This window comes from Siphateles boraxobius, unplaced genomic scaffold (assembly GCF_051911475.1).
Source record: "Siphateles boraxobius isolate OS27281-9 unplaced genomic scaffold, OSU_SipBor_1 1, whole genome shotgun sequence".
NCBI lineage: Eukaryota > Metazoa > Chordata > Actinopteri > Cypriniformes > Leuciscidae > Siphateles > Siphateles boraxobius.
Window position 1 is genome coordinate 26,444,224 of NW_027508699.1, and position 25,696 is coordinate 26,469,919.

General features: G+C 36.8%; 1 protein-coding gene across 2 annotated transcripts in view; it reads right to left on the bottom strand.

Moving 5' to 3' along the window:
- Positions 1–25,696, bottom strand: part of brinp2 (bone morphogenetic protein/retinoic acid inducible neural-specific 2) — a 105,257-nt gene that overhangs the window by 51,691 nt on the left and 27,870 nt on the right. Inside the window, exons 2-5 of one of the 2 annotated variants that reach the window (XM_077231652.1) lie at positions 15,444–15,576; positions 14,067–14,387; positions 4,984–5,174; positions 3,525–3,706 (exon numbers count right to left, since the gene is read on the bottom strand). In XM_077231652.1, the coding sequence (XP_077087767.1) occupies positions 3,525–3,706; positions 4,984–5,174; positions 14,067–14,338 (645 nt within the window). In that variant the 5' untranslated portion in view covers positions 14,339–14,387; positions 15,444–15,576. The remainder of the gene's footprint in view (positions 1–3,524; positions 3,707–4,983; positions 5,175–14,066; positions 14,388–15,443; positions 15,577–25,696) is intronic. The other variant, XM_077231645.1, reaches the window with a different exon arrangement.

The window sequence follows — 25,696 nt, forward strand, 5'->3', positions numbered from 1 at the left end:
GGTTATATTACAGAGAGGGGCGAGAGTCTAGTTGTAGATCTGGACTGAACGGAAAACTTTATGAAATCAGACGTAAATTCGCTGATATTGAATCTCCAAAGCAGTGTAAATTTTACCGTTGAGCCAACAGAATCTTATTGATCTGTGAAGACCAGCTAATCTCAGGACTGTTTGTTCCTGCAAAATCTGATCACCGCTCAACCTGCCTTAGGATCTCAGGCTATTTTTGGCCTTAAGTGGTCTCTGATTACACGAAGGCAAAGTGATGTCCCCCAGAAGCCGCTTCCTGGTGTGCTTTTGCACTTCGTTTGTGAGCGGAGGTTGTAATTGATCATCCTTTATGGCATTATTGATGAGCTCGCTATAACCCACTTCTGCTGTGGTGCCCAATTCATCAGGCTGATTTGCACACAGGGTGCAGGAAGAAAGCAGTCAAAGGAGGGCCCTATAGCCCCGTAACGTCTCATTAGCTCTCCCCTGACAAAAACACCTGGCAGGACAGACTGCTCTCCCTAAAGCAATGCTAGAAGGCTCTCTGAAAACATTTCAGGGGTGTAAACCAAAACAATTTCACTGATATGATTTGATGAGGTCAGTCTGTCACAAAGTGCCATTTACTGTTGCCATGGACACTTTTCTCGTGCCCAAGCAGGATATTTTATATGGGTACAAAATGGTACATCTATGCTAATTTGAATAACGTGATGTATTTTGCAATCCCGATCGACAGAGCTTCAAATCTAGTGCACATTTGCTGCAAATACATGCAGATGAGTGTGTAGGTCCGTGGTCATATTGAAATGAAATCGTACGTGTTAAATTGAACTTCTCCGCAGATGTTGTGTAGGGAAAGCTCAGGCTAATGAAAAGCATGTCGAAGCCCAAAGAGAAAGTCCTTATCTTCCCACAGAGCTATCGTTCCTGTTCCTATTTCATCTTGCTTTCATTTCACACTTTTTTTGGGGCTAAAACTTTTCTTCACAGGATTGAATGCACTGTGTAGAAAGTTTGGCTTTGACAGTGCTTGAAAATGGCATACTTAATTTTGACTAGCCAGCATTAGTGTGACTAACAAAAGATGGTCACGGCATCAAGAATATTGCAAGATCAGCTTTTGCGATGTTGGCGAGTTTGCTTTGGATCGATTGCGGTGAAAATATGTTTATGTAATTAGTATTGAATACTAAGCAAAAGCTCATAAACATATTAACAAAAGCTCATTTTGTCATCATTTTTCCTGCTTTCCCTCTAAAGCAGTCTTGAGTATTTAAAAAAAGCCACTATATAAATAAAAAAAAACTTATTATCTTTTAGCAAGTGAGACATTTGCTTTGAGAGACTTTGAGAAAACATCTCCAACCCCGAAAGATATATTTCTTATATAAAACTATAACATACAAGCAGATGCATATCTTGTTTGAAAGTCAATTATTTTTGTCTCAGTTCAGCAGCATAATGTCATGCAGAGCTCCCTCTGAAGAAATCATGATGTTACAGTCACCAGCATTTCTACACCCACTCAGCAGCTGCGAGTAAGACCAAGGGCCACTTGACACATCATGGAAATGGCATTGCTGCAAATGAAAGAACCTTAATTGCTAAAGAGTTACCACGGCAACAAACATACAGCTCAAACGCCTATACGACTGACATTGATAAACAATAATCAGCATTAATAGAGAAACACAGCACATTCAATCCTGTGAAGAAAAGTTATAGCCTCAAAAAAAGTGTGTGAAATGGAAGCAAGATGAAATAGGAACAGGGCCGATGGCTCCATGGAAAGATAATGACTTTCTCTTTGGGCTTACAGAGAACTGGAAAACTTTTACATTACAAGATAGATCAATGTACAATTAAGTTAATTATCACTCTGAAATGTCAGCTAGAACAAACCGACATTGGATCATTGAAAAATGGTGATTTGCAAGATTTGCTAATCATCAATCAGTTGTACCTATGAACAATAACATTACGATGTCCAGCAATTGATTTAAATATACATTGGGTTTCATTTGTCGTTTTATGAGATCTAATATATGTTGTTTGTACCGAATAAATATATAGATCCGACTACTATATATATATATATATATATATATATATATATATATATATATATATATATACATTAATTTCATCGGAACAAATAGAGAGTCTCCGAAACGGATTAAAGCGCACGTCTGTGTGAAGACTGCAGTGTGCGCGAGTCATGGGAGAACACTGTATCTGCACCATTGATTGCAGAGTCAACGAGCACTTTGATTACTTGATTTCAAAAACATATTTCAGCATGCTAGATCACCTCTTATTTAACAAACGAATGGAATGCATGCTCTGCAAGTTAACTGGAGATATTTTATTAATTTGTATTGGTACATCCGTGCCACGAGATGTTTCAAAAGGGGTGGGGAGAATATCGACCCAAGCAAAAAGTGATGGGGACATGTCCCACCCCTCCCACCCGTAAATTACGCCCCTGGTTATGACCTCAAAACGCTTTCAATAGATCTTGACGTTTGTAGCACATAATCAGCTCCATAGACTCCAAAGATTCGATTGTCGTTCCCATGGCCATTTGCGCGAGTGAGACCTGGAAAGCAAGCATCCCTAAACATCTTTTAACAACAATGTCTTCAGCAAATACTCCGGATCTCATACCGCGACCATGTCGGCAATGAGGAAATCTACTGAAGAACTGTTATCCACTCCTTGGCAGATGTCTTCACTGAGCGCTGTTTTTGTTTTACGGACCATATTCTTTGCCTATTCTCGGAACGATTAACAAAGATGGCCATGTCATGATCGCCACCACACGGGAAGCAGAAGCAAGGACACCCGAGACAAACATGGCACCGTACATTTCATCGAAGACTTACGCACAGTCGACCTATCATGGGACAAAGCCAAAACGGTTAAGACCGATTGAGCCCGCTGGCAATTGCTTCGCGCCCAATGCGTCACATGGCACAGGCAGATCTAAAGTTTAAGTCTAAGTTAACTTTTTGATTGTTCAGCTGACAGCTTTGCGAAAAAAAGAAGAAGAAAAAATCTTTCAGCAGACAAAAACTATAAAAATCAGTTTTTAAAGTTGTTTTAAAGAAAATGATTGATTTTTGACCCTTAGGCCTATACAGTGTTATATAATGACTGTAAGTCTATCCTTCACAACACACACGTTTTCATTCATGTTTAATTCAATATGGGGTCTAACCTGACTAAGGTCTATATGTATAGCTTTTTTGGCATAGTAAACTTGCTCATTATCTCACCTGGTACAGCATTGCACTACAACTACAGGGTTTAATGTAATTGTAAACTGTCATGAAACGCACAACAGCCAACATAAAATTTTGCCAGATTCACAAGAAAATTGTGCATGCTTTTAGTGCCATCCACTGGATGTTTCATCAAGAAGCAAAGTAATCTAATTTAGCAGAAATGTCACCACCGGCACGGCACCAGACTCATTTTCCAATGAGTCTGGTTTGGATTAGAAAGGAAGAAGCTGAGTCGTCTGTTACCTTGATGGCAGATGTAGCGATCTGCAGGTGGTGGAGTCTTCGTAGGGTGCTCTCTCTGTCTGTGAAGTATGACGCCGCCAACTGGTGCAAGATTTCAAGGGAGACCACGGAGCTGTTTCCGTTGCCCTCTGACTTTTTGCTCAGCTTCTGTTTGTCCAAGAAGATCGTGAGTGATTCCTCCCCTTAGGAAAGATGCATGCAAAAACCAAACCATGAGTCCAAATATAAAAAGTCTTCACTTTCCAAAGACAATGTTCAGCAAAGCAACGGTGAGTTCTGCACTGAGTCTGACTGTCAGAGTGTACTATCATATGTCTTTCGTACAGTCGTTTAACATGAACTGTGGATGAGTTGTTCAAGGCTTCGTTAAATATGAATCACAGAAGTTAAGGCAGAGAAGCAATAACGATTTTGAAGGAAAGAAAAGGGCACACACGAAAGGGGTTTTTACATTTCTTCTGAAGATCAATTTTAGATTTTTTTTTAATATAAAGGCTATTTTTGATCTGTGGCTCAACCTCAGCCTGAAATTAAGATAAATATTATTTTCTGGACTGAGGATCATCTCCTGTAGCCTACCTATATGTGTTGAGCTTGAGTGTAGTTATTAGTTTCAGTCTGATTAGTATGCACGCAATAGCACTGTCCCCCCATTTCCTTTGCTTTGAGTCGTTAATTACCAGCGTTCACTCTAGCTTTACCACTTCATTTGTCTCCCCTGTCGCTGAAGTTCTGCAGCTTCACTGCATACATACACCAATAAGTGACATCATAATTAGTGTCAGTAACGTGCAACATTTTGCAAGAGACACACAGAAAGGTTTGAACCCACCACTGGGACATTCTGCCCTACTTATTATTTGGGTGCCAGAGGGAGAAGAGAAAATTAATGTCTGATTATGGGTAAACGTATGCCAAGGATGTCAGAATCGGTATGAATAGTAAACATATGCCTTTATTTTTTATTTGATCATTGTTCTTTTTTTTAAATGCCAGAAATTTTCCCTGAAGCCTATAACGCACTGAATTCTAAATATTCTATTATGACTTTCAAAACACCTCAATATATCCTTGTAAATTGCTGCTTAATACCTTCCTGCTCATATTAATTGAGAGACTACATGAAATATTTGTACTTAAAGAAAATCAGTACTACTAAATTATCCATTGCATAAAAATTCATTTGTCACACCACGTGACCATTTTCAACCATTCACCATTGAACTAGTTCAGGCAAAAAATATGATTAAAAAGGAAAAAGACTTAAAATAAATAATGACTGGACCTAAGATGAACAATTTCTTTTTTATGTTCATATATAAACTGTAATTTTGATGGTGACTAAAACTACCCATATATAAGTTGTACAGAATGTTACCAAAATCCATAGTTAAAATAACTTTAAAAGCATTTTTAAAATTCACCTTTAGTATAGATCTCATCTACAATATTGGCTTACCTCCCAATGTGGCTGATACCAAGAAATGAGTGCCATATTTCTTGATCAGATTTTCATGGATCTGCTGAAGGCTCGGCCTTCTCCCCAGTAGCCTGAGGTTGCGTAAAAACTCCGGTGCCAAAGGCAGCGGGGCTTTGAAAAAGTCTCTCTTCTCTGTCACCAAGCTGTTGACTTTCCAGTGACTAAACTCCCTGCAAGACAAAATAAACAAAGTTAAGTGCTTTAATGCATGTAGTGAATTTTGGAACCCATTTTTTCATCGGTTATTGGTAGAACAGGAAACCGAGAAAATGCTGATATGAGCAGAAAATACAGTAAAGCATGCATAAATATTGCATGGCGCTGAATATTAATGCACCTCATCGTAATGCGGGACAAACATGATTCAGGTCCATAAACACAATAGAGTTTACATGATGCAACTGACAGCCTTTGTAACTCTGGCATCATGCCTGCACATACATCTTTCAAAACACTCTCTGTATCTACCGTATGTGCATTTTATAAAACCAATAACAATCCCAGTCACTGTTTTTCTAGAGTTATGTACACACAACAAAACACTTCCGTGAAGATGCTACCCAAAGGGATCGTCTTTTGGGCTTAATACGGTTCGTGAAAATCTCCAAGAGTTAATTAACGAAAGCAGTGGCTGTCCGACCATTAGCTAATGATGATAGATGGTCTTAATTAAAGGCCTTTAGCACCAGCTGATAGCACCTGGAACACTGCTGGGGAGTGAGACACTATCACCCAAAACGCTCAGCTTTTTAATACTCCCGTACTAGGGGGCCACCGCACCTGGGTATCATTTCATGGGCTTGCTATAATTCAACTTCTCGCATTCATTGTTTTTATTGTATCTGTCAGACTGGTTTCTGCCTTAAAGGATTAGTTCACTTTAAAAAAAACGTTTGCTGATAATTTACTCACCCCCATGTCATCCAAGATGTCCTTGTCTTTCTTTCTTCAGTCGAAAAGAAATTAAGGTTTTTGATGAAAACATTCCAGGATTTTTCTCCATATAATGGACTTCAATGGGCCCCAAACGGTGCAAGGTCCAAATGACAGTTTCAGTGCAGCTTCAAAGGGCTTTAAACGATATCAGACGATGAATAAGGGTCTTATCTAGCGAAACAATCGGTCATTTCAAAAATAAATAAAAAAATGTACGTTTGAATAAAAAACACTGACTCGGTACTTCCGCTTACGTCAACCGTGACCTTTTCAAAGTAATTGCGTATTACGTGCCGTCACGAACGCGCATCAAAGAACAGAGCAAGACGAGCATTTGTGCTTATAAAACTTAAACTTTTTTTATTTATTTTTTAAATGACCGTTTCGCTAGATAAGACCCTTATTCATCGTCTGGTATTGTTTGAAGCCCTTTGAAGCTGCACGGAAACTGTCATTTGGACCTTGAACCGTTTGGGGCCAATTGAAGTCCATTATATGGAGAAAAATCCTGGAATGTTTTCATCAAAAACCTTAATTTCTTTTCAACTGAAGAAAGAAAGAAATGGACATCTTGGATGACATGGGGGTGAGTAAATTATCAGCAATTTTTTTTTTTAAAAGTGAACTAATCCTTTAAGCTTAAAAGTCACCATGAAATCAAAATGGACAATTTTTATTTTTCATGGAAGATTGCAGTATTTATTATAAATGATTTATCCATGCACATTATTTTTTTTTCATTCATGTGCCCTCATTATCTTTAATCAAGATAACCTCCCCTCCCACTTGAAAAGAAATCTCCTCTCTGATGACGTGTTTACTGGCGTGAGGGCGGAACAATAAGTCACTCATGAGATCACTGCAATAGCAAACCACAACGATCCAACAAATGGACAAAGTCCCACCATACATTTGTTCTTTTCAAGAAGCCAATTCACTTGGATATATGTCACAATAGGGAGGAAAAGACTATTGCAATTTCGGTTTAATGCGATTTTAACTTTAAGGCTTCTGTACAGCACACACGTACATCCAAAAGAGAGAACTGCTGATCTGCAACACCTCGCTCTGGTGGATTAAAACTGGGTCGTCTGGCCCGTTTGTATGAGCCTGCCAATCAAGCAGAGGACGGCAGGTGGGCTTTATGAAAATAGGTCTTCACCTCTCAAACTTTTCACTCATTAAAACAGACACATGCCTTTATCGGATGCATATAATGAATGCTCTGTCCTCTGCTCAACGATAGCCTGAATAGCAAAGTCATTGTTACTACTTTAGAATTCCTCGTAGATGGTGGTTAGTGCTATGCAGAGTTTGGTGAATGAGGGAGGGGAAGTCTGAATAGCAATTAGAGTCTCTTTCATTTCCCCTGTGAACCCGTGCTGGCGGTGCATTTTGCAGCCGTGTTTGTGCTCAGCACAATAATAGTTGCCTCACAACACTTCTTCACTAATTTGAGACAGTTAAACATTTCCTCCAAGAGACCCTTAAACCATTTTATAGGACAAAATATATATTACTTTTCAAGTTGCCAGTGCTGTTTTAGAGTCATTTTTTTAAAATCTTTTTGTAGTAAATTGAGCAAAGCTGTTAATGGGATAAAGTATTGTGTTGTGCACTGAGGTTTTTTTTTTTACAAGTCAAGTAGCAGTGGCTCTGATTTTACATTGAAATAATTAGCTTGAATCTTGATTACTCACCAGGAATCTCAGTGCTAAATGCTCTAATTAGATTTTTTATAGTTTGGTGCCTTTAGGTCCTCTAATAATACATTTTAATAGATACAAATTCCTGTAACTCCAGCTGAGGAAATATTGAGCAAGGCCTTATTTAAATATACTTACAAATATCATGATGACATATTAAAGGTTATTCATATTGCTGTGACCATTGTAAAGGTTTGTATATGTTCAAATGAGATTAGATTAAGAAGATTTCAAAGAACTGATTTGCTCATGAATCAGACTTTTTCTTATGAACATGCCAGTGAGAGAAAGAGTTAAGGTCCAGATTTTCAGTGAATAATGACTTAACTTTCAGTCTGTTTCTTACACAAAGTTATCTAATGACTGAAGACGACTTAGAATATAGAGACATATGAATGAATTTTATGATAGTTTTATGGTGCCTTTGAAAAATTGGAGATTCCAGTCCTCATTAATTTTCATTACATGGAAAGATTCGGCAGGATATTAACCTAAAGATTAGTCTTTTGACCTCAATAAATGAAAATCATACTATTTAGAACAATATTGGTGAGTAAATCTAGGTTTTGCATATCTATTTTTTTCTTCTTTTTTTTCTCGCAAAGCCATAAAATAATCATTTTGAGTTCCACCAAGAAACTTTAAGAGTGTACTACTTTATCTGTGGTGGCTGGACATTCTATTCCATGGACATCTTGTTCCCTTAAATGACCTTCACACTTTGCCTCAGTATGAAATCACATTAGAACTGACATGAATTAGACTGGAGTGACAGACTATCAGGCTCAGTGCTTCTGAGAAATATTTGTTCCCAGTGCATCTTGGACTTTTGTCCATCTAAAATAAAATAGGAACTTCTTGTCAACTAAAGTACTGTAAGTATGATATATTGCCTCCCTTCTCTCATGCAGACACTGACACATTTACTGAACCCTTTACAAAATTGTCCAGTGTTTCACTCTTTTGCATGTCCTCCAATATCGCTTTGCAGATTTACAGTCTTTGTTTATGCCCCTACAATGTTAAAATGTTTTCTCAGGTAACCTCAAATATGCTTCATGTGGTAACATCTAAATTATCCAGTTTGATTTAAATAAAAAATATTATCCAATAATACACTAGATTCTACAAGCAAAAACTATTGAAGGGTTAGGTCAGGTAAAAATAGCTCCGTAAGCTACCAACAGCACGTTTTCACTTTTTCAGTGTTCTGTAGAATGTGGAACCAATTTGAAGATAATTATAATTATGGCTCAAAGACTTGTGGCAACTAATATGCTGTCTATTTTAGAATACTGTTAAAGCACAGTAGGTCCAATGTGGTAAATCACTAAAGTAAAACAAATCAGAAACAGGCTTTACACAAGTATGTCCAAAGCTTGTCCCAATTATGTGTTTAGAAAAACCTGAAATTAAATGATGCCACGTTTTCAACAGATGGCAATTGAATCACTCTAAACAGTTTGTTCACCTATTCAGCCAAAAGCTTAAAATGTCACAATCTGTCTAAACGTCCCATTCTGTCTTTGCTCTCCTTTTATTTTTCTCTTTAAACCCTTAGTTTAATGCACAACTTCAAAGGCTTCTGTTTAGTGAACTAAAACATTGGCACATGCTGCTTTTTTTCAGGGCATCATCTAGAAAATAAGCTTAGGAGCCCCTCCCACCAGGGGCTGCATTGTATTGTGAAAGCGGATTTTACTATAGATTTTTAAAGAAGGATTAGTTGCCAAAGTTAAGCAAATAAGAAATGACAAAATCATGCTTTCAGCAAAATCCAGAAATACACAATGCAAAAACAAAATTAAACTGCTCAGCAAAAACTTTGCACTGGCAAACATCAATAATATAGAGAGTGAAATTCGGCTCAATCTGTGGAAGCTCAGACAACGTTTATCAAATGCTTCTGAAATATTCTTTGGTGAGTGATTGAAGTGGTAAATTGCATCAAGTCAACAGAACACAAAAGCAATTATTTTCAAGCCCCTGTATCGTCTTTTCACATTATAATTCCATGCAAGCTTCTCCAAGATTGCCATCCATTTGGCTTATTAATTGGCTTATTAATTCTACTTTGTTGACCAGCGTCACCCACATGATTCAGCTCTTGGGTTTTCTATGAAAACATGACATTTCATCTCAATTGCTTATGATTTACACATGTCTTTGTGTTTGATTTCTTTTGCAGATACTTGTTGCCTTTAGAAACCAGCTGCTACCAGGTTACTTAATCCCAATGGAGCAGCTCCCTGCTGCTCGTCACTGCCATCACCTTGTGCAGCATGGTCTACAGATAATAGCACAAATGGGAGCTAATACATCATCTCAAGGTTCCACATGGGAAGGGTAGTGCGTCATGGTCTTATAATCATAAATGTTACTTGTGGTAAAACTTGTAGTATTCCTTGTCCAAATCTTTTAAAGGTGAATTAGTCAAGTTTTACACATAAATGAATAGTGCTGAAACATTATAAATAAATAATACATGAAAAATATAAAATAAATAAAAATGTAACTAAATTGCTTGTGAAATAAATTATGTAACATTAAACAACGTTCAATTTTTTAACATTCGTTAGTGTATTTGGTATGATGAACTTGAAAATTTATCAATCTCAATTAATGTTAATTTATAAATATAATATTGCTCATTAGTCAGTCATTATATTCATAACCTATCAAGTCATGTTAATTCATACAACTTATTTACATTTATACGAAAAAGCATTTGTATACGTAGAAATCAATGTGAACCTAGATTAATTGCTGTATTGTTCATTGTTACTTCATGATACATAATGCATGAAATAATGTTAATGAATTGAACATAACTGTCAAATATTACCATAAATTAAACATACTAATGAAAATGAGTAGTAAAGCATTTTGACATCAGTAACTGAAAACCTTTACATTTCTGTGGTAGTAAATTCAAAACATCTACCATATCAGCCAGTGCAACATAAGAATAAAATTACTGCAAACACCATTTGATATTTTGATCTGTTATTGTCTGTTATTGTGATGCATAACACAAGATATCACAATCTATTTTTTGGAAATCCATTGTTTGGGATGAGACATCAAGCAAATTCAAATGTCAAAAAGTTATTCAAGTTACGTCTTTTAAAGCAGATGTCTCTGTTTTGATTACACTGGTCTACAGCCAAAATGCTTCTTGAAATATAGTCAAACTTTACTAACTCTGGGTCACTGAGAATGAAAATTATGCTTAAAATTGGACAGTGACAAGAGATGCTCCATTTAATAAATATATGAGACGAGCAAAGAAGCGCAGAGTCGACAGTGAATAGGGCTAAACTATGTACATTAGTGTTCTTTGCCTTTTGTTTCATTTCCATTTGATTTATATGACCCTTTTTCAGATGTTTAAACTGTTACATAAACAGGACAGGTAACACATAGCCTACTATCTACACAATATGCATAGACATAAAATGTAAAAACTTAAATATCTTGGAAAAAGTAGCCAATCAGTTGCTTTAATTGTCATATTTGGATTCAGTACATCAAAATACATAATAAATAGCACTTTTTATCTATGAAGCAGACGACTTTAAAAAAAATTGCAGACCAGTATTATGAATTTCTTTTTGAGCTCACAGAGGTTTTCATATTCAATAACTTGAATTTAACTGAGTGTAACTACTGCTAAAACTTTGGAATAAAGAAAACTATTGCAAGCACACGTCTCTTTCCATTCACAACAGAAAAAAATCCCCATCGGAGCTGGCAGTATGACTAAAGACCATAGAATTCACTCTGCCGGGGATCCTTTGGTGCATTGTTAACCCCCAGAGGGGAGCTGTGCCCAAGGAAGCAGTAAAAGGTACAGTGCCTGCTGGTGTTCTCCTCTTGTGATGTGCAACACTCTTCTTGGAAATCCTGATCTGTTATCATATCAAAGGGCCAATGCAGTGACCAGCTGAAGTCCCATCTTTTTAGTGTGAGTTCAATGAGGCTGTTTACACAATGCATCTGAACTGTGAGGCACACACAGAAGACTCGCCTACACCCAAACACCCACACAGACTCTTTGGCTTGCAGGACAGCCTTTCAAACAGGGCTGGCAGAGGCTTGTCTCCCCCTCACTGAGTCCATCACAGTTCCGTGGGCCTTTCACTGCCCAGCTGCTGTAGGCATGCTGGGTTCTGAATTCGGCGAGCGGAGAGAGTTAGACAGAGTTGGCCACGTGCCGGCGGGGGTCAAAAGAAGCAGGCAAAAAGGCCAAACTCCCCTGGTGGAGCTGAGGTCAGCCACAGTAAAGAATCAAAACACACCTTTCCTTCCCATTGTGCATGTGTCTTTGACATAGACTGGAATGAATGTGTAGTGATCGATATACACAGTACTGAAAGAATGATGTTAGCGGCATGCCGTGTGCTTGTAATTAAAACTGGTCAACAGCTGAATAATCACCACCGTGTCGGCAAGGTCACAGGTTTGATTCCCAGGGAACATTTACCACACTAGATGGTGTAGCGTAGTGGAGGGGTTTTCAAACCACAAACAATTGTGTAATAATGTATTAATAAAGACAAATAATTTATTGACAGACATAATTTAACAGTTTGGGGTAGAAAACATGAAAAAGAAATCTCTTATGCTTACCAAGGCTGCATTTATTTGATTAAAAATACTCTAAAATAGTAATATTGTAAAATATTATTAGATTTTAAAATAACCATTTTCTATTTGAATAGGGGAGACTGGGCATGGTTTTGACACTTTTTACTTCATCTTTAACTCACTGAATTTTTGAGCTAGAGTGGACAAACTTTTATACAAAGTATCTATGTTTGTTTAAAAGTTGATGTCAAATACATGGTGTGCCTTTGTTACAATATTTATTTTTCACAGTATAAATTTAAGTAAATGTATAGCTGCATTTATGTTTTAGGAAGGGGGTCTTTTACTAGGGCATCATTATTTATGGGTCAGTGTAGATGTAAATGGACTCTGACAACTATGTAAACATAATGTCATTCTGTTGTGTTGGTTTTAGTTAATGCAGACAGCCTCAGAGAAGATGAAGTCTTCACTGCATGTGCTGTGGCCTTTTCTATAATGTGACTGAACCTAATGTTATCTGCAATAAATCGAAGCATCATCACAACTGAGATGGCAGTTTTTTTTTTTTTTTTTTTTTTTTTTTCATTTTCTCCTGATATGATGTTGTCAGGACTTCTCACTGTGCTTTATTTGATCCATCACAAGACTGACGAAAGGTCAATTTGTCTGCACGAAATCTGTCCCCACACTATTGTGCAGGAGTCCAGAATTCAAACACCTTTAATTAACAAGTTTTCTTTATAAATATATATCATTTCTCAAGGTAGATTTATAACGTTTTCACCTACCTAGTGTAGTCAACTCCGTCTAACATGATTTACCATAATCAGCCTTCAACATTTTTTATTTTATTTTTGTACTTTTTCTGTTTCTCTTTGTTAACATTAGTGATTTCACCATTAAACATTATTTTTCTCCCCCCACTTGCAGAGATGTAATAAAAGAATAACACATGGAAAACCGCGTCAGAAATTGTCAGGACTTGTCAGTAGGTTTGATTAATTCATTTAGAATAATTTATGTAATTTATGATTTGATGCACTGCAATTTACACACAAACTCTTTCTCCTGCAACTAATTCCTTGCCAAAAATAAAGTGGCTTTTTTTTTTTGTGGGCAAAACATCCCATTTGTGATCAGATTTCCACGTATGTGCTAGTATACTGTAAGCATTATCATTCAAAAGTTTGGGGTTGTTAAGATTTTTAAAAGAAATTAACACTTTTATTAAGCAGGGGTGTGTTAAATTTTTAAAAAGTGATATTACATACTTTTACTTTGTTACAAATTATTTCTATTTCAAATAAGTTATGTTTGTTGAACTTATATTCATCAAATTTGTCAAAGAATCATGTAAAAGATGTATCACGGTCTCCACAAAAATATTACACAGCACAAATGTTTTCATCTGTGATTATAATAATAAATATATTTTAATAAATGTTTTTGTGCACCAAATCAGGGTATCAGAATGATTTCTGAAGGATCATGTGACACTGAAGAATTCCACGTTACCATCACATGAATAAATCAAATTTTAAAATCACATTTTTCAATTGTAATAATATTTCATAATATTACTGTTTTTACTGTATTGTTTTTATCAAATAAATGCAGCTTTGGTCGGCATAAGAGACATTTCAAAAACATAGTGGCTGAGAAAGCTGAGAAAAATGGCTTTAAGAATTTTTTGATTGAAATTGAGTTGATTTTATATTTATTTTCACGCAGGTTTCTCTGAATCTGTCATGGGACCCGATTTTGCTCACAAGTCAATTTTAAATATGCAGTATTTTTAACTAATAATAAAATCATCACAGCACAAACCTGTAGATTTTATAGCGTGTGGAGAAGCCTTGTTGGAAGCGTTCTTTGAACTCAGTGTATTCTGGACAGCGATGGAAGGGCCCTTTATCAGACAGGAGCCAGTCCAGCTGGCCGCTGCTTCGGCCGGAGATGGAAGAGAACGGTGAGGTCTTCTGGTCCAGACGCTCAGCCAGAGCCAGAAACCAGCTCAGTGGGCCCAGAGGTGCCCAGTGCCACAGGAGCATCAAGAGGAACCATCTAACAACCGCAGCTCTCTGCCAACACAACGCCATCCTGCCCCTGGGCACCTGGCGCCAGCATTCTTCTGCCAATCCCTTTGACCTGAACAGACAGGAAGAGAAGACGAAGGTAACACTTTGAGGATCATCATATATACATCATTTTCTTTTGTGTGGGATCCTAAAGCAAGTATGTTAATTATAGTTAAGACAATGGTCTAGTAAACTCGATTCTGATTGGTCAATCGCAGCATTCAGCAGTCAGATATTAAGATATATGAATTTACTTTACTGATCAACCTACTGGGGTTTATTTTCTAATAATCTCTGACTGGATATGCGACAGAACTGAACTGCGACAAAAATCTTCAATTTTAAACCATTTTCTCACAGATTCTCTATGCACATGTATTGCAGCAGTATTGGGAAAAATGCAAGTCTGAAAATAATCTTTGACATTTGACCAAGGGCCACAAGGGATGCTTATATTAATGAGTTCGCATAGATTATGTAAAGCGCAGATAGACATCGGCTTTGAAAGAGGCAATGCCTTCATGCACCAATGCATTGACTATATCAAACGATTAGTTCCATACAGGGGTTAATTCCATTCCCTGACAATCCTTTAATCCGTCTTCATATCCATGATAAAAATGAATTTTCTAAAGGACTAAATGCAGGTTTGGATTCCTAATGATGTATGAACTGCCTTGCCCGCATTCCTAACTGCAGTAAGGGACTATTGGTTTTTGTAAAAGGCAATTAGAGACAAACAGATAGTATGAAACATAAAACAGGTCTCGATACAGGCAATAACCATTTACACAGTATCTTCAACCTCATGGTATGTACAGTAATAAGTTCCATTTACCGAGTAAAGCCTTCTTCGGCACCATTCATTAAACTAGGAATGGCCATAAGGTCACCTAGAGATGATTTCCCCAAGTTTTTTTCCCCTCTATCGCTTCCTACAAGAACATCTTTCCTCACTCAGTCGTGTAGTTCTAATATACGAAACGTAATTATCCCTATTCCTTCCGCAAAATATATTTCTTCTACTCTTCACTTTTGGTTCTCCTCTCATCTCTTTTGTTGTATTAGCTCTACAATCCTCTCATTGCCTCATCTCAATATATCAAATTCCTTGTAATTGCATTACCTTTTTTCTTTTTAATATCTTTCATCATTTTTGTTTGTTTTTTCTTTCTTGCGATTAATCCCATTGCCTTTTTCTCTTTTTTTATTTTCTTCTTCATAGTTCTGTAATAAAGTGACCAGCTCTGGTGCCATTTCTGTAAGGGAAAATACAAGTAACAGATGGTTTAAACAAATATTTATTGTTATATATTTAGTATTAATATCAATATAAAACTACTAAATTTTAGGGTTGCCAATCAATTAAAAAATATTAAAATTAGTAATGGTATGATTCATTCAATTAATCAATCAAATTTCTCAAATGGCCGGAGAATCCCTTATAACTGAATTCGTTTTTATTGTTCGTTTTTTAAATAATCAATTACATTAAATTAACATTAAATTGACAGTCCTTGTGTCAGTGAATGTACAGTGTATTAGAAGAGAGCAACAAAGTAAAATCAAATTTAACTGTACACAAATTCTTTTTTAAATGGCAAATGCCAACCCAAATAGGCAAATATAAGAGCCAAGATATAATATATTAAATTAACAGTGCTCAATACCTGATGAATGGCATTTGTACACAAAACACATTCATCAATGCTTGCTGAGAGAGGTAAATGCCATTTGTCACATTTAGTGTAACAACTTTATCTAAAATATCGTCAAAATATGGCCTTTATCATTCACAGAACGCTTTGCTCATTTTTGATTGTAATTTCCAAAAAACATGCTTGATAATACTCTTTTTGCACATATATTGTAGGTAAAATAAAACAATTTGCAGGATTTTTTCTTGATAAAGTCAGTTTACTAAAATTCACTCACTCACTCACTCTCATTCACTCATTCACTCACTCACTCACTCACTGAGTTCCACTCTACTTTTAGACAAGCACTCGCAAACTTCCCTTAAGCACTTCCCCTCGGAGGAATCATAGACATAATAAATACAAAGCAAAAAGTCATTGAAAAAAAAGCAAAGTCTGCTCAAATAACGTGCTGTCATGATATTTCTCTTTAGTAGATTTGTTTCTATTTTCAGATTGCCCTACTGTGCTATAACATGTGGTATAGCTGTGCTGGGCAACGCTGGTAAAATGACGATACCCTCTCCCTGCTATCTGCTCACATGGTCTGATAATAATATATATTTTTAATTCAGATTCAGTACATTTTTTTAATTTAAAGTCTAACAATAATTGACTAAATATATAATTGATGTGTGAACCAATTATACAAAAAATAATTATTTTAAATAAGAAATTAATAATTATTTTTAAAAAGTAATTTTCGGTTTCGGTTTTCAGCCAAGTGCATCCAGAATTTTCAGTTTCGGCCCAGAATTTTCATTTCGGTGCATCCCTAATATACTGTACAGAATGCTGCATTAGAAAAAAATTGTAAGGGGGAAAAAAAGTAAATAATAGGCTACATCCACTCTGTAGCGGATTCAAGTAATCAAGGGCTTAGGACGTTCCAATTCAGCACAGGGTTGCCCCAGTAGAGGACAATCATGCAACGCAAGCAATGATGTACATCCGAGTGATTGAGACTGAGGGAAGTTAGAGAGGGAATGGAAAAAAAAAAAAAAACTGGAACGCAGCCACTGATTCATTCACATTGACTCATTCACTGACTTACTAGTCCCTTTCACACAGCAATCCCTGTAAATTACCGTAAAATTTCCAGAATGACTTTACTGGTAAATACACAAATATGCTGTTCACACAAGCAATGGCATTCTGGCTTTTTACCAGTAAGACAAGAGACCATTCACACATCAGCTCCAAAATACCGGTAAATACTGTGATGTCAGTCATCGGAAGTGATTTTTAAACGGCGCGCTGTTGTCTTAATCCACCTGCATGAGGAGAAGACCTTTAGATTCATTATCTGTCAGGGCCGGCCCAAGCCTTTATGGGGCCCTAAGCTGAATTTTATTTAGGGGGCCCATGGTGCCGCCAATATGATTGACTATTGTCAATACTTGATTATTCGCAGACTACAAAACACTCCCATTATCAATTTTATTAGTTGTAGCTGTGTTGCTAACATCATTGTCTGCCTGGCATGTTTTTACCCTTATATGGTTTCAAATTTTAACAGTAGCAAACCCACAAGAGTGGCCAGGTCTTATTTTGCACTTTAATATTTAAAGTCTCATAGTACTCAATGTGTATAATCAATGTGGTGAAATAAACCAGCAAACCTGCTTTTGGTTTAAAAAATAATTGCATGCAAATGTGCAGAACAATTGACTAAATAACTTAAGATAACAGAATATATATATATATATATATATATATATATATATATATATATATATATATATATATATATATATATATATATATATAATTAGAAAACTGAAAATATAAAATGAAATACTTAAATAAGATAAAAATCAGATGGACCTGTAACAGGGTATTTGACAGTATTTGCACAATCAGACGCAATTTAGATAAAGTCCAGTAATCGGGCGCTGTTTGACAGGTTTTTAGTGTGCGCGCTCTCATTGTGTACACGCACAGAAAAAAATATGCATGTCAGAACAGGACACGAATGAAATGTTTAATCGGCAAGGCTTTAAAGCAAATGCAAATAATAAACTTTTGTGATTGCGAAAGTGCAGTGTCCCGTGAGTAACTCAACCGCTGCGTTAACGTGATGCGAATGTACATCGAGTTACAGGCCACGGTAGGGCTGCTCGATTATGGAAAAAATCATAATCACGATTATTTTGGTCAGTATTGAAATCACGATTATGTAACACGATTATTTTACATGACTTTGGGAACGTGTTGCATTTATTAAAAGACACCTTTCAACAACTCTTGAAAAAAATCTAAATGTGAACATTTATTGCACTTTTTGAACTATTAAACCGACTTGCAAACTCACAAGTGGTGAAAAGGGTGACATGTTTACAAATTAATTTGTTGTAGGGGGTCACCAGGGCGTTTTTTGCCTTTATAAAGGACAATTTATTAAACCTTACTAAATATATGTGTTATGTCAAATTCTTACATTTGATCAAATTCAGTTGTAATAAAAAGGGCTGTTATCCATTCAATTAATTTACACTGCAAAATTACAACTTTAAAAATATTATGAGATTAAAACATAATAAAATAAAAAATAAAATCAATGATACCTTTAAACAATAGGTGGCGACAAGTGACCGTCTTAATAAATGAATCATTGACTCATTCATTAAAACGATTCGTTCAAAATAATGAATCATTCAGTAACAAAACACAGCGCTTAGAGATGCTTTTCTTTTGTAACAATTTTCGTCGGTGAAATAGAACAAAACCAGTCAATATTGCATTTAAAATGTAAGTTACTAAATATAAACTAGGCTAGCTGCTACTTGTTTACGAAACTATAAATTCAATGTAACATTTGCAATCGTGATATAGAACAGCCCTTAGTCGTGTTATGTTACTTAACTACATATGTTAAAAAAAAACTCAACACATACACACTCAACACACTCATACACATTTCTACCTCATTATGTTTCTTCTGTGAGTTTTTGTGTGAGCTGTTAGGCTCATTTGTTTTTGATTTCTCCGCTAATGTCTCCCTCACAAATAGACAGGCAGCGCAGCTTCCAGAAACTATCCATTACCGATCTCTGTTTACACTCTGACTGTATAAGATCAAAACCATCTCGCGTTTCGATCGGTCGGGCAAGTAAAACTCTTTAACTTCAAACTTAAAAATCCCCTTTTCCCGGACAAGCAGACAAGTGTTGATGTCGCTCCCTGTGTTCATTATCGATTTGTTTCGTGCTGTAAAGCGGAACAGACATTCAGTTCATGTGCACTCGCGCTGCCGTTCGCTTTAACTGAGGCGCTCGAAATCGAAATTGAAATCGAAATTCGATTAATTGCACAGCCCTAGGCCACGGTCAGGGTCTATGGTCGCACCATAGTTTGGGGGTCCTCTAGTGGCGGCGGGGCCCTAAGCAGCCACTTAGTTCGCGTATATGGAGGGCCGGCTATGGAATCGGTTCAACTTAAAAAAATGTTGATGTCTGAGTGAAAGACATAAGGGGATCAAACAGAACGCGTTTTTTTTTTTTTTCTTAAAAACACGAGGCGCGAATAATAGTATCCAACCGCATCGCTGATGAATGAAAAAGAAGGCTGGGTCTCGAGCGCGACACATTGAAAAAGCTGCGAAACGTGGCTCAACAATGGTCAAAAATGGTAATCTAGCGAATATTTACATATATACAGTGCAAAGTAATCATGTCATCTCTATAAGAACTTTATAATTAGCCCAAAGCAGACGTCTTATGTCAGCGTGTTCTGACCACATGATCATACCGGTAAATCTTCATTCCGCATTCACACAGAGCACATTACCAGTAATTTACTGGTAATGTTACAACTTCCCTTACTGGTAAATTGCTGGAACCAATTTACCTGTATTTTTGAAAAGGTCCTGTTCACACATGATCTCTTACTGGTAATTTACTGATAATTTACCAGTAAAGACTGTATTTCTGAAAGGGGCTACTGACTCGCTTTATTATAATGCTACTTACCATCACATGCAGTACCATCACAAATTTAATCTAGCTGTATTGCACCAATTACATACCTTTTGCCGCATTTGAAGGAGCTACAACAGATGGACACTGGTATGTTCAACCTTTCATTCTAAAATACATTGACTTACTTCATTTTGAAATTTGCCTTTCAAATAAACCCAGGGTCTGAGTAGTGACACCCCAGACAGCTATAGCAATGCACACAGTCTCATTGCTCTCCATTCCCCCTGGAGCCTATGCCTAATTATAAAATGCATAAAACATCGAAATGCCAGGGAGACAATAGAAGAAATACTGAATTTAGCCCTGACATTTTCATGCGCATCTTGCATAATTTAGGTGCCTTTATATGTACCCTTCCCGCTCAGGAGAGAAGCCAGGCGCCAGCTGAGAGTATTTAGTATTTAGCATAGGGTAATAGGGACACCGAGAACACAACACGTCCACAACACTTGCATACAAGAGTGTTCTGCAGAGCACACTAGTTCTGAAATCAGCATTGCAGGGCCTGAGGTTCACCTGAAGGCTTTAACAACTCATGATCCAAATATAGAGGCTTAAGATCTAATTGATCAAATAATGATTATGTAGTGGTTTTAGAAACTATCTTGAGGACATGCTGATACAGCAGCTCTTTGTTATTATGAGGGATAAACAAGCCCTGAGAATAGAGAATTTCTCAAGGAGGCTGTAATTTTGTTGCACATCTCCATCCATCCATCCATCCATCCATCCATCCATCCATCCATCCACCCATCCATCTATGTTAACATGCTGTGGATGCTTTAATTTAGCTGTTAGTAAGTTTTCACATTGCAAACTCCCTCAAAAATGTTGTCTTTATATGTCAAAATAGTCCACAATGTCTTGGGATGCCTGTATTCTGTTCTAGACCACCCCATTTAGCTAGAACGCAATAATCTGTATTATGTCAATACCTCCTAAAAATGCTTGGTCAGGGTTAGGTGAAGCTTATTATACGAACATTTTTAAGACAGATTAGCCAACATGTCTTTTAGTCAAGTTTATTTTGAAAACATATAGTTTTGCACATCACTACTTTAATATTGTCTTGTTGGGACCTGTTATTACTGACTGGCAGGTGAAGATTCCAGCTGTATGCTATGAGTATATTATTTGTTTAGTAGATATCTGCATAGAAACAACACAACAAAGCTCTAAGAAATTTGGCATAGCTGTTCTTAAATATCATAATTGCTGTCATATTAGCTCAGAATTTTTCAATGTTCTTAACAATGTTTATAAAAGAGCCTATGACTCATGCTGTGCACCTGCTAGTATTTTGGTAACCTGCTCTGCTTGTTCATCACACTCCATTATTTTCGAAGAATAACGCACCTGCAGCTTCTGTTTTAATGTAGTGCACTTTATGGAGCATCTCGGAAGCTCAGTTGAGGCTCTTTCCTTGTATACTGTACAACAGTTATATGTGGGAGAATAACTGTGTAAAAATGTGTTTAAAGTTTCACCTTTATCCAGTAGTAGGCACATTCCCCTGAAAAAAACTGATTAAGTCTTGTCTTTATGGTTCACCTAAAAATGAAAATATTGTAATTATTTACCCCCAAATACGTCCCAAATACGTACGACTTTCTTCTGTGGTTACTAGCATTCTTCAAAATTGTCAGGGTTCTGTCACTTCTGTCTAATCTATTTCTTGGTTTTGTGACAGAGCCCTGACACTCCTGTTTTGTCTTGTACTGTGTAGCACACAGCTTGTTTAACACTAGCTGTGTGCTTTCATGTTGTCATGTTTTGTGTGAATGTTTTGTCTAGCCCCACCCATCTTGTTATCTGATTATTGATGCATTTGCCCCACCTGTCCTCCCTCGTTACCCTCTTTTGTTTGCTTCCCTATTTATTCTCCTTGTGTTTTCAGTCCTGTGTTGGTTCGTTGTTGTATGTACACTGTGTGTTTCCCTGCTGTGTGATTCAGTCGAGTCGGTCGGTCGGTCGGTCGGTCGGTCGGTCTTGTTTTCCCCCTCGGGGTAGTTTTTGTTGTATGTTTTGTTTTATTATCATTAAATAATAAAATACCTTACTTCCAAAACCCTGGTATAGTTGTTACAGCTTGTAACAACTATACCAGGGTTTTGTAAGCAAGGTACAATTAAAATGAAATGTAATTCATATAACAGTTTAGTACGGTGGCCGAGAGAGCTCAACGCGCTGCAACTGAAGAAAATGCAAGCAAATAAAAAACATCTTCATCAGTTTTACAACACGTGTGCTCCAAACACTCACTACACCACCAAATACAGAAACGTGCAGCAAAATTTCACAACGCAACTAAATACAGAAACGCCATGCAAAAGTTCACAACACAACCAAATACAGAAACGCGCTGCAAAAGTTCACAACACAACCAAATACAGAAACGCGCTGCAAAAGTTCACAACACAACTAACAAAACGCTCTGTAAATAACACCACAACTCAATACGTTCTCAAGACACCAGGCACTGTTTTATGCAGATGGGCGGCCAGAGCGCGTTAAGGGTTTTTCTGTTAGAGCGGTGTCGTGTTAGCGGCCCCTAAGTTAAAAACTAATGATCTTCGCAAAGGAAGTGAATCAATCAAAACTAACTTCAGCTGGACAATAACTTTATCCTAGAGCTGTGGTAAAGCCTAAACAATCTGTTACGGTAACTTTGAAACAATCCATACTGTTAGAAGCGCTTTATAAATGAAGGTGACTTGACTTGACAACGGAAATGTTTCCAGGGGACCTCAATAAGTGGCGAGGAGCAATGAAAGACAACGTAATTTCCTCATTATATTCACCTGGGATGTTCCCATGACAACGCAGAACGGTGTCCATCAGCTGAATAGCTTTTCTTATAACATACATTTCTTATTATTGCTATTAACATAACTGTTGCAAATAAATATACGTTTTATACAAATGTTTTTAAAATATGCGTTGTATATCTGTGCGTGATTGTCTCAAATTTAAAACTTGACGCCTCATCTTTGGACCCTGCATTACCATTCTTACCTATGAAACTTATTTAAACATAACATTGTACAATGATTGACAAAAATTGTACAATGTAACTGATTTGTTTCAGCTCTTTGCTAACTCTTCTGATTTGTTTTCTGATGACATTAAACATGTTAATACATTTTGTATATTGTTTACAAAGTTGCATGTCATAAACATGTCATCTCTTTATGTTTTGCCAGAAAAAAAGTCAAATAAAATAAAATTAGGCTACAAAAACATAGATATTGAGCCGGGTTTGTCACTTATTTGGGTCCCCAGGAAGCATTTCCGTTGCTAATTGCAGTGCGTTTCTGTATTTGGTCATGTTGTGAACTTTTGCAGCATGCTCTGTATTTAGTTGTGTTGTGAACTTTTGCAGCGCATTTCTGTATTTGGTCGTGTTGTGAACTTTTGCAGAATGCTCTGTATTTAGTTGTGTTGTGAACTTTTGCAGCGCATTTCTGTATTTGGTCGTGTTGTGAACTTTTGCAGAATGCTCTGTATTTAGTTGTGTTGTGAACTTTTGCAGCGCATTTCTGTATTTGGTCGTGTTGTGAACTTTTGCAGAATGCTCTGTATTTAGTTGTGTTGTGAACTTTTAGTTGTGTTGTGAACTTTTGCAGCGCATTTCTGTACTAGGTTGTGTTGTGAACTTCTGCAACACGTCTATGTATTTAGTTGTCTAGTGAACTTCAGCAGCAGGTTTCTATATTTGGTCGTGTTGTGAACGTTTGCACGGCGTTTCTGTATTATGTTGTGAGTATTTGGAGCCCAGTTGTGTTGTAAAACTGATGTTTTCTTAATTTGCGGGTGTTTTTCTATTTGCATGTGTTTTCTCCACTTGCACCACGTTGAGCTCTCTTGTCCAACGTAGATAGCTAATAAAAAAAAGTTTAAATGTTGACTTGACAAAGCTTCATTTGAAAGTTTTCATAAAAGTTTAAAAAGGCTTGAAGGTTGAAGTTGTATAGGCCTTAAAGACAGAGAGAACAATAAAATGATAGAGATAGATGTTTCCCAGAATGCATTACGTGTTGAATATCTTAAAATTGTAATTCAGTAAATGTCTCATTCCAATTCAGATTCCAAATCTACAGCATGTCCTGTGAGATATGGCCAATTCAATTTCTCATAGAAAAACAAAACAAACAAAAACACCACATCATACTTGCTGCATCACATAATTCCTCCCAAAAGAATAGTGCGTATCTTCTAAAACAACTCATTTCAACCATTCACGCTCTTTCTGTACATGTATGACCATGGGAACATGATTCATGTTCAACCACTCAATTTCACTTAAATCCAAGAGGTGAGCATTTATCCAAAAGTGCCCTCAACAGCCAGTTTTCAGGATGCTAGTAGATGGCTGGAATTCTGCTGCTGTTCTACTCTTTATTTATAACAGGTCCAGATGAAATCATTCACATAGCTGAACCAAATTGTTCTTGATTTAAAATAGATTTAAGAGCTCTCAACATGGCAGCCAGAGCCCTCAAATACCCAATATTGACAATATTGTTTCTAGAATGTCTGAGCTCAAGGAAGACCTGTTGAGGATTTAGGTTGGTACTCCAGTATGTGTTCTCATCCATTATTCAATTTGAAGCTAGAAATGTTGTGCAGACTTTTACTGAGCCTGAGTGTGCAGAGGAAATGGGTGCACTGCCAAAACCATAAGGCCGCCTGTCCTATTGAACTACTGTGCATCTATTCACCATTCTCTAAACTCAGCAATCCCCACCACCTGCCTTACTTCTACCACCATGTGTGCCTGGAGGCCCCAAAACAGAAATCCAAATGTAAGCGAAAACGTACCATTAATTTTCTACTATGCTGCAAATCAATTTAGTTTTTGCCTTATTTATATGAGAGGAACATATTTCAAATATTTAGTTTAAAAGCTCTTTGGGGTTGGTATGATGTTATATAAATGGTCTCTTAATAGGCTGCATTATTTTGATCAAAATATAGTTAAAAACTGTCAAATTGTCAAATATTATAAGTGATTTCTATTTGAATCTATAAAAAAAATCCTGTTATGGCATGCAATCTGAATTTTCATCAGCCTTTCTGCCTCTGATAAACTGATTTGGTGCACAATAAAAAAATTTCATTTTATTATTATCATGATAAAAACAGTTGTGCCTCTTGAAAGAGGGTTAGTTCACCCAATAAATAAAAATTCGGTCATTAATTACTCACCCTCAAGTAGTTCCAAACTAAATCTTCTGAACACAAATGAAGATCTTTTTAGTGAAACCTGAGAGCTTTCTGTCCCTCCATTGACAGCCATCATTAAAGGTGCTCTAAGCAATGTCACACGTTTTTTTAGGCCAAAACATTTTTTGTCACATACAGCAAACATCTCCTCACTACCCGCTAGCTGTCTGTCCCCTGAACATGTAGACACCCCAGGCTCCACAAATGGCAACAAAAACAAACTGTAGCAACCCGCTCCATGAAACATAACAAACAGTGTTCCAGCCAATAACCAACACGAAGGATTTGGGGGTGGGGTTTGGGGGGTTATTGCGCGTACACATGAAGGGGGGTGTGGTGGAGAGAGAAGCAAGAAGAGGGAAGTTTGAATTATATTCTCTTTAAGTTTGACATAGCCGACACACGACCAAAGAGACGACGCTCTGATGAACAAACAGCAAAGAGGGAAAAGGATAAGAGATGCGCGAAGTCCCGAA